The sequence below is a fragment of the Scomber scombrus genome, chromosome 9 (assembly GCF_963691925.1).
Source record: "Scomber scombrus chromosome 9, fScoSco1.1, whole genome shotgun sequence".
Classification (NCBI taxonomy): Eukaryota; Metazoa; Chordata; class Actinopteri; order Scombriformes; family Scombridae; genus Scomber; species Scomber scombrus.
In genome coordinates this window covers 22561920-22572869 of record NC_084978.1, presented here as the reverse complement: position 1 = coordinate 22572869, position 10950 = coordinate 22561920, and the positions used below count along the sequence as shown (strand labels likewise).

The 10950-nt window shown below is 40.1% G+C and overlaps 1 protein-coding gene across 1 annotated transcript in view; it reads right to left on the bottom strand.

Moving 5' to 3' along the window:
• Positions 1–8250: 8250 nt before the first annotated feature.
• The window catches only part of ablim3 (actin binding LIM protein family, member 3), a 40638-nt gene continuing 37938 nt past the window's right edge, over positions 8251–10950 (bottom strand). The window contains exons 17-22 of the mRNA XM_062425290.1: positions 10696–10725; positions 10284–10339; positions 10016–10076; positions 9901–9911; positions 9686–9766; positions 8251–9544 (exon numbers count right to left, since the gene is read on the bottom strand). Coding sequence (XP_062281274.1) covers positions 9431–9544; positions 9686–9766; positions 9901–9911; positions 10016–10076; positions 10284–10339; positions 10696–10725 — 353 coding nt within the window. The 3' untranslated portion in view covers positions 8251–9430. The remainder of the gene's footprint in view (positions 9545–9685; positions 9767–9900; positions 9912–10015; positions 10077–10283; positions 10340–10695; positions 10726–10950) is intronic.

The window sequence follows — 10950 nt, the reverse complement described above, 5'->3', positions numbered from 1 at the left end:
AACTGGTATGGGATGTCCCATATGCCCCCCTATAGAGATGGACTTCCTCCCTCTGCTGATGACATCACTTATCACCTCCTGCCTTCTGTTTCCTCTTCCCGTCAGCTGACTTACGCCTACTTTTACAGTACTGTCTCTGGTGACCCCATTCTTGATGAACACCAGATCCTGCGAAAAGATAGCATTGAATGTGTCTGCTTCTGCAACTGTATTTCAAAGGAGTGACAATGCAATAGAGCTCTTGAATATGCCATTATTACAAACCTTTATTTAGCTTCGGTATTCCCCCTGTAGGAGTTCAAATTCCTTTCTCATGGCTTTGACGTACACATTCATCATATGGTTGGACAAAGCTGGTATACAATAAGTACTGCACACAACATAAATACCCACTGCAAAACCGGCTGGAGCGGAGCAGCAGGTGAGGCGGGCATGTGGAAAAACTTATTTGGGTTTGGAGAAGTCGTAAAGGTAAACAAATTAGGGAAGAGAGGGGAAAAACATGTTCTTCCCACTGTTTTTATTGTACGTGGGACGATGCTTCAGGTCATCATTAAATATAGCAAGGATCTCACACTCCATGATACTCGCAACTGTCCGGACAAGTACATTAATTACACTAGGGATGGAAACAGTGAAATACTGTAGATGCTTTTGATTGCTTTGTGGGGGCAGTAAGTTCTGTCCAAGTTGTTCACTTAAACCAGAGATAATTGGTTGATATACTGACTCATAGACTGACACAGAAACACAATTTCATGATCTCAAATTAGGACACATTCCACAGCACAATTACTTCATCTACCTAAAGTAGAACAAGACTTTGAAGGTTAAATTCACCTTCTTTGCAAATATTTGTGGACATCATTAAAGAAGGGTGTGTATGTACCCTATGCGTCCATGCCTACAACTCATTTTCTAGCTCCAGTGTCCATCCCCACTCCCTTTAGTCAGACCAGTCTAATGAGCTTGTCACAGAGAGAAATCTACTCAGTCATTAGGCCTCTTAAGCGGCTGGGATGTTTCCATGGTGATGGAGAGGGAGAATTATGGGTTTGTGCACTCCCACTCACCTGTTTAAGCATTAACTGGCTTTTGAAGGCCAGCCACAGAAGCCCTGAAGCTTTGATGTACACATTTTCTGAGCGCACACACACACACACACACACACACACACACACACACACACACACACACACACACACACACACACACACACACACACACACACACACACAGAAATGCAACATAGCTTTATAGCACTTGAATAATCTGAGAAGCAGCAGTGATAGCAAGTAGCTGAAAGGGATTCTGTTTGCTTGAGCCGGGACCCGACTACATGTTGTCAGGCAAATACTGGCCCAATCTGACAGGACATGATGAACAAAGATGTGTTCAGTGGAAATAATTTCATTGTGTATTGTGTGACATGGAAGAAAATAGGTAATAAGCAGTCTCCTTTACTTCCTCCCTCCCATGCCAAATCTAATCTGGCAGTCGACACACACCAATAGCCAATCAAGTTTGCCTATTTGAGATAGACTGGAAAACTGTCCGGGGAGGATTCCCCTGTCTTTTCCCATTGCATTATGGGATAGTCTGATTTTCCCATCGACCCTGTACAAAAACCGGCCAGGTGGCAACAGTTGCAACTGGGTATTTATCAATATAAAGTCAGGTCAAAGGTCAAAAGTCACAGAACTGACCGGGATGTCTGTTGTGGAAGAGTTTTGCCTGTGAAACCTCCTTTCACTCTTTCTCATTTTTCATCTTTTGCTCTCTGATTTATTCAGGTCCGAGATGGCACAGAGGGCTTGACTCAGCCTGCTGCCAGACAAAGGCCCTACAGTGCAGTCAGTATTATTCAGATCTCTTATCTGCCCTGAGTCCTATGAGATCATCACGATGCTATGTCTCCCTCACAGAAAAGGATTCACATACTGAGAAAGATGCTATTCTGCAAGTGGAAGCACTGTATTACTGATGTTGCACAGACAAGGGTAATATACACAGAACACACATGCAGTCTTACAAACGCACACACTATCACAGTCACACACGCACAAAGGGGAAAAGGGACTGCTTTGTCTCCATTAGGGAATTTTCATGTTAATGGGATTTTGACTGGGGTGCTGGCTTCAGTTGTTCTCCAGTAAATAGGACATACTCTCTCTTCCCTTCTGGCTATTATCTGAATCTCACCGTCATGGGAGGCATAAGCTCTCCTTGAGGATAACCTGAGGGGCCTTATCCATTTCTCCTTGTGTTGTGCAGAGCAGCTTTCACCCTATCACACGACTCATACATGCATGTATTTTCAAAAGTGCCAAAACAGTTTAAAAAAAAAAGTGTTTTAAAATTTTAATACATGAATACATTTACAAATTGCACTACATATTTAAACTACAGGCTGTTACAATAACAGAATTATGGGTTATGTTCTCTCCTGAGTGCCAGACCCCTACTTTGTCAGTACAATTAGTACACTGTGCTGTTTGAACTGATAATCTGGGTTTACCCTAAAGACAAAATATGAAGATTTCTACACGTGTACATTTAATATGAAGCATATATCAGTGTTAAATTATGACTTTTGTCAAGTAATACAGAGTAAGCCTACAGTTGATGATAACAGGATATAACGGTTTTATATTGTGCCAAGTTCAATAAATCTGAATGTTCCCTGTGAGTATATTGCTTCTACCTGCATACATGCACACCCCAGGCAGAGTCACTTTTCACTCTCTAAAACGATATTGTATCATGTACTCGATAGTCCCCTGCTGTAATGTTGTGCAGCATATCTCCATGGTAACCCTATATAAACAGCTGAGCAGAGAATGACCATTGCCTACACACAATGAGAAAATGCACGCCCACTCGTGCACACACATGAACAAAATACCCTGCATGCATCCCGGCCATATGAATCATGGTGATCTCCTCATCTCATTGGGGTTAAAGAGGGGAATTCCACTTCTTATAGGGCTGCTCCACAATCATGCATGATTTACAGCTCACGCATAATGGGGCACATATATATCATGTTATATTTCGCGCCATGTGCTATATGTAGCAGTGTCAGCAAGTCTGCAGACTTTTTATGATAAAGTCTGATAGAACAAACACAAGACTACAAACGTCTGAACTTTACATGTATAAATAAAACATACATGGAAGGGAGACCACCTCTGCTTATGTACCTCCTGGGTCTTATTATTGTAGCTGGCGTCCCAATTGGTTAAAATAACATTGGATTCATCAAGCACTGCAGAGATAGTGGACAGGAGTAATGGAAGCCACTGATGCTTTTGGACAGTCTCATTCATAGTCCAACTATCAAAAGCAGCAGGAAATCTAAATGAAGGTGAAAATGTTTTGTAACCTAGATAAAGCTTGATTTGCAGATCAAGCTAGAGGCTGACTTGGATGTGCAATGCTGTAGTGTTTACAGTGAAATCAAGATAAACTAAATAAAAGGTTGGCATCAAAATGAAGCACAGGATGAGATTTGTTGTTAAGGCTCCTGTTTCCTTGTCCCCATTGTCCGGAGTCCAGATACTTCTACAAACAATGCTTTTTCTATGTGAAGATGCAGATCATAGCACAAATAATGAGAATCATGGCATAAATGCAAACACTGTGAGGTCACTGACCACTGGCACGATGACGACAGCGGACTGCATCATTATTGTGCTCATTTGCCCTGTTAACCTATCATGCTGCTACCCATTTCAATCCAATTCAATGCCACTACTTTTCTATATGAGGAAAACAGTTAAGGGAAAAAACCCATCTCACAGACACACTTGTGCCTACAAACACACAGCTTCTCTATTCATAGATTTCTCAGTGGAATGTGGATATGTAGGGCACTGCAACCATCTCATTAGAGGAAATACATAGATTTGGTGATTCCATCTGCATATAGCCGACTTGTGCTTACATGAGCAGCACGTTTCATTCATGTGCCATTATAGAGTCCATAGCAGATCACTGTTTTGTCCACAAGTTCTTCCATATGCTCCCAGACATCCGGACAATACCCACGATTCATCGTAGCTGCTCGGCTAAATCACAGACAATCCCAGCACTGCAATGCATCTCTGAGGAAACAACAGCCTCTCCCTTCTCACACCCACCTGATGCTCCACTTCTCAGAGTGCACATCGAGGCGACTGTCGAAACAAAAACCTTTATTAACTGCTGCTCCAGCTGGTATGGACAGCGCATTTAATGAAGCTCCCACTATTCAAGCACATACCTGCCTCTCAATCAAACTTACCAAGCCTGATATCTCAAGTCACGTAAATTCACACAGCAAGCTTTTATCATCAAAAAGAATCAAAGTAAATTTTAAAAGTGTTGAAACTTCTAATAGATTCATCAATGAATTGGTCAAAGCCAATTTTAAAGCTGCAATAATCAAGTTTTTTTAGATTAACAATGAGTCAGCTGATGATGTGTAATGTGAAGAATGTCGCCTGTTATGACAAACCCAGAGAGAATGACCACACAACCCTGCAGCCCTGGGGAGATTTCAGGTGTTTTTGTGGCTTGTTGTTTTGGTTTTCTGGTCCGCAACATTATTGTTTGGTTCACTCTCATTGCTTCTATCAACATTGTCTCCTGCTGCAGCAGCAGGTAGCTGTGTTTTCAGCTAAAAGTTCTCATACACCCACTTTACACTAACCAGCTTCAAACACCAGACAGACAAAGTTAGTGAAAAGCTGGTGAACATAATGTAGGATTAAGCCACTGAAGAGCCAGATGTTCTTCAGGAGTTGGGAAACAGAGAGATAAGGAGAGTAAATAATCAATTCACATTCATCTGGAAGACATAAAAATAACTCTAAATGCTAATGTTGCTCCTGAATGCATAAAAAAAGCAACTGTTTGCCAACATGTTCACCATATCAACCTTGTTCTGCAGTCCCCAAGTAGCCAAAAAAACCCTAAAACAAAATCAATTAATACTGCTTTAACAATAAATTAATCATTTCAAGTCATATATTGCACTGAATTGTCAAATCATTTATTTTTACTTCAATAACAACTTGATGACTGTGTTTTTTGTTGTTTTTAGACAAAACAAGCAACAAAAGGCATCAGTTTGGGCTCTGGGAGTTTGTAATGGACGTTTGTTCTTATTTTATGACATTTAATGGATCAAACAACTAATTATTAGATTGATTAATAGCTGAAACAATCAATACTTGCGGCCCTATTTAAGACAAACCAAGGAAAAGTGATTTAGCAGGAGCGAATCAAGAACCTCGAGGACCATATAAACAGTTGGGTTTTCCCAAGGGAACACCAGCCGTCACTGCATGTTTTCTCCTGTGGTGTCTAGGCAAACGAAAGCTCAGTCAGTCAAGCAAAATTCCTGTGTGCTTGTGTGTGTTGAGAGAGATGGGAGTGACAACCGAGGAGTTCTTTAAAAACCAGGACAGCAACTAAAGAAACTTCTTCCTCAAGATACCTTGCATACACATTGGTAACATTCAATTAATCCACACACGCTGACAAGGCGAGGAGGGATGGAAAAAAGGCGAATCATCATGACTGGTATGGCTACACGACCGAAAAGAGGAGCTTCCTTTTTTTTTTTTACTAGTAGGCCGAGAGGCTGTTAAAAAGGTGCTGGAAATATGAGGATGAAGAAGAAGATAAAGTACCATGCATGCAGTTTGTCCCATTTCCCTTCACCTCCATAAAGTTTGGCCTTATAATCACTATCACATGTTTACCTGCCTGGCGGCTCGCAGCAAGTCTAAACACTTAAGTCTTTATGGCTCTATAAGCAGTAACATGATACAGAAACATCAGCTGAAATGTAAAGAAACATCAAACAAACTCGTATCAACTATAAGCTAAAATGATAATTTCATATATATTTGAAAGCCGGAGCTGGGTCACAGTTTACCCTGTTACTGCCTTCACTTTTCACCTCAAGCCAAAGCTCACAAAAGAGGAGCAAGTGTATTTGTTTTCAGTTACAATGTGGAAAAATGTTGGACAGTGCAGGGGGGTTAGAGACGGGGGGTACTGCAACCCCTCCCAGAAAACACACACATGGGGCGGAAACACATTTTGTATTTCTAGCTATTTCAACACAAACACACTGTAGCTCTGCAGGGTTCTCTGTAAAGAATTCACTGCTGGTGGTATCCAATATCAAACAATGAGCACCGTGACCGCCTAATCTCCAAATATCTCATCCCCACATCTAGATATTTGACTTGACTCGGGATGAGTGAGATTCACTTTCTAGAAAAACAATCAAGCTTTAGATCAGCACTTGGTTTACTGCCTCTCCAAGCAGCTGGAGGGAGACTGAAGCAACATTATTTATGTTTCCAAAGTGCACTTCCATTGTGTCCTCTAAGATGTTGTACACCTTCATGGGTGATCTCAGACAACTGATTCCTATTGCTAGAGTCACATAATAAATACAGACCAATGAGAAAGAAGGGAACAGAGAAGGATGCACAGAAAAAGAAAGAGGTAAATTTATGAAAAAAACAACAACCCTAACTAACATGTGCCCAGTAAAATAGGTGGACAGTGAGGAAAGCAAAACACACTAAAGGTGTGTGAGGGGTCAGAAATTGACCAATTAAAACATAAAGCAAATCAATGTTATCTGAATGGAGGGGCGCACACTCTGAACTTGCCCTCCTAATCAACCTCTTTTGCATTGGTGTCACGGGATGAAGAGTGAACTTACACCTGGCGCCCTTTGAGTCCATTCTACCGTTGATGCTGTCCATGAGAGAGTTGCTGCAATTTTAGTGTAAGTCCATGAGTGAGTGAGTGAGTGAATGAGTGAAGGCGTGTGTGGACGGGCTCCTGCTGACAGATACAGTCGGTCCATCACTTATCCGCGGCCAGGTCAGGAACTTCAGGGGAGGCCACTTCTCTGCTGGGTCCTAAAGTCTGTCGACGTATAGCTGCTCTGAATACATAAAACTCAGCTAGGTGCAGGGGCGATTCTAGGATCAGACCTTTATAGGGGCTCAGCTCCTAATGAGAATGTGACATACAATGCCCTGCAAGTGTTCAAACCCCCTGCTTAATTACTCATTTCACTAAATAACGTAAATTACAACAAGAAATATTAATACACAGTAGAGTGGTCTACTAGTGTATGATAATAATGGTTCAGAATAAACAATCACAGATTTCTACAGATATATCTTGAGATAGTTAATAAACCCTGAGGGAAAGGCAATATTAATGACAGAACTATCCAAAATACATTCAACCTGTTAAAATAAAACCATTTTAACCTGTAGCACAAGTGTTTATCCCACCTTTAACAGAGAGGCTTGCAAAAATTATAAAAGCTGTATAAAATAATTTTTAGAAGAAAAAAACCCATAATATTTGTATCTAGTTTTAGGGGTGCTGAGATCAAATTTAGGGGTGCTTGAGCACCTATAACCATTCCTGTCTAAAGACATTTAGACATTTAGACATTCCTGTCTAAATATACCCATCTAGCCACTGGCTAGATGGGTATATAACCTTATTAAATGATTAATTAAGATAAGGGAATGATTTGACATTTATTTTGTAAAAATAGATAAATAAAAATAACTGGCTTTCCTGTGGAGAGTTAGACAGGAAGGTTATACCACTCTAACCTCTGTTGGGTAAGTGAGTAGATGAAGCCAGCGGAACGGTTAGTTTAATTTAGCATAATGACTGGAAACAGCGGAAGGACAGCTAGCCTGGTTCCACAATATGCAACAAACTAATAAAAAATGTATGTAAAATGTATAAAAAAGTATAATAACAAAAATGTAACATTTAATGTGAGGTTATGTTTTATCTCGTAACAGAGTTGGGGTTAGCTGTTCCTCCCTGATTCCAGTCTTTATGCTAAACTAGGATAACTGTCTACTGGCAACAGCAGTTACAGATGTATTGTACAGGAGAGAGTGACATTGATCCTTTCATTAATCAGACCCTTTTCACCGCACAGTTGTAATTAATAGCATTAACGATGTCTCCATTGCATTAATTGTTGTGCTGTAATTAGCTCACCTAAATGCAATCCAGCCATCATTAAGTATATTAATGACACCTGTGCTTATCCGACTTTGAAGAGTCAAAATGTCTGCCGTGAAAAGGCAAGAAAGTGAATAGTGCTGAAAAGTGAAGTGCCTATTTACCAAAACACAACATACTGCCTGTAGGGATGATTTTTAACTATGTATAAGAAAAAAGGAGGCAGAATTTGGTTTCAAGTTTAATTTTTAGTGACAAAATCAAAAATAACAGTATTCAAAGAAAATTCTTCAACAACCCTGGATCTTTGTCAGTGTGTTAAATACCTTGCAGAGCATTTGTGAGTGATTATAATCTCTGTAGCTACAAAATTATTGGATTATCATTCGAAAAGAATAGAAATAATAGTGAATGTAAAATGTATGGATGACTACTGTCTTTATAGTAAAACATTTAGTCACCATCCTATTGCAATGAGCTGGAAAATGAACGAGAGGACTGAAATGGTGTTTCTTTTATCTATTAAATCTACTGAATTGCACATTCTTATAGGTTACTTTACAGCTGCACAGTGACTGTATCTATTGGTGGCCTTTAGCTATGTAACCATAACATTACATGGAAGTGGTCTGCTAATCTGTATATTTGCATTCTCACTTTGGTTTTCATGTTCACATAAATCAATGCAGTTCACACATATAATTGTAAAAATGTGTCCACCTCCCATTGCTTCTTGTTTGTTTCAATATCAATCAATGTAAACCAGAGGGGAACACAGCATTTTTTGTGAGAAAGCAAAAACAGGGGAATGGGTAAACAAAATGCATCCCTATGAACCAAAGCAAAATGTGTTTTCACTCATTCATTCTTGGCATCTAATCATTCACAACTGATAAAGTGTCATAAATGATATACTGTAACTACATTCTACTCATTCAGATTGCTGGTGCTGCACACTCATAACTAAGAGAGCATAACAAATAAGGCAAAGCCAAAATTCTCCTCATTGTGTTTTAGTACTGCGGCTCTGGTCACAGACATCCCCTCATGTGGCCTTATAGGGGCACAGTCATGCCTACACCCGTCTTTCAGGCTTAAGAAAAGCACAACACTACTGTACATGGCATCCGCGCCTATTGCTTACACACCACTCCATCACACAGACACAGCTGCACTGGCAACCATGTAACAGTTTATCAGTCCGTCTGTGCATGATGTCTCTGTTGCCTTCCCTCTGTATCCCAGAGGTCCACACTGGTGTGACCAGAATTTGGTTCGTCATATGAGGAGATCTAGAACAGGTTCTCAGCCATGGCAGTGAAACTGAGTAGAAGTCTTCCTATGTCTTTCTTTCCTCCCTACACTTAGTCTCTTGCTTTACTTATGGCAGTATTTGACAGACGTCAGTACATCATTAAAAAAGACGGGCCTGTTTCTTTAGCTCATTTCTCTTCCACAGAGCCAGCCGGTCAAAATCCTCTACAGTCATGCCAAACACCTGGACAAACTCTTCTGGGGACAGGTGACGCTGGGAAACACAGGGACAAAGAGAAGACACACTGTTAACAGATCATACCAACTTCATACACCTCTACTTCACCATTTACACCTCGAACAGGCACAACTTCCACACACCATAGTTTAGTTTAATGACCCATTCATAATTTACCTCTAGTCTGGCTCTGTCTACATCTTTGGGCAGCCTGTTGCGCCCTCTAGTGGTGACAATAAGTGCTTCATAGGGGTAAATCTGTAGGGAATAAAGGGTCAGTCATGTTTTATCTCACTTCCACAGAGACTTCCTTACAATAACACTGGGATTATGCTACATGTAGGCCAACTGACATGAAATGTATTATTTAAGATATTCTGTTGAAACCTTACCTTGTATTCTGCTGGGAATAAAGAGAAAGAAAACCAAGTCAGTACAATGGAGAAAGGATTGGATTAATAACTTACTTTATCTTGAGCAACATGTTTTAAATTCATATTAAATTACCTCTGCTTCCCCAGTTGACCTCACTGTCATACTGGTACTGGTAACAATCTGCACTTTGAGGCTGCAGGTATGAAGAGGGATAATGAGTTCAATAAGAGTAGACAGAGACATAATTTAGACTACAATATTGCATATATATATGTAAGCATTTGGAATGATAACAGAAAGACATTATTCAACTGCCTAATAAAACAGATCCATCAAAATTCTCAGACAGGCATGATAATTAACATCTAATCATGTCATGTCTTGTTCGTTGTGGTCTTACCCTTTGGATGCCATTGCGTCCATATCCTGGTAGTGAGGCTGACTTACAAACAAAATCTAAAATACAGAAAATAGTAATAAACTGTTACTATAGTCAAGCCAACAGCGACTTAAATTTGAAAAGCAGTTTGGCACACGGAAATCAGAAGTCAGTGCCAGAAGATGGCGCTCACACCTAACAAAACATTTTCTCAAATTCCAGATGTGCCCACTACATAAAACGGGAGCCTTGTGGGTGTTGGGTCTTTGAATTCAGCACAAATACATCATTTGTGTATAAATCACAGCCCCCACTCAAAAACTACACTTTAAAACAGCAGGTATTATAATGAACTAGAAACTTGCTGACCAATGAATTGAGGCGATCTACTTGCTGGCATTTCAGTATAGTAATGAAATGATGATGAACTCACCACTATTAGTGCTGTATTGAGATCGAGGAGCTGTTAAAGAGAGAAAGATTATAGAGTTATAAAATACCTTCTTATTGTAAAAAAATGTATGTTGCAGTATGTTTAACCTGCCCTCATCGAAAATCCCTCAGAATATATTCAAGGAAAATTATTGTAGAGATTTGACAGGCATCTGTCTAGTTAGAGCAAGGACTGAGAGAGAAAAAAGAAAAGGAGTGCGTTGGGTACCCATGAAGCAAGGAACACAAAACATCA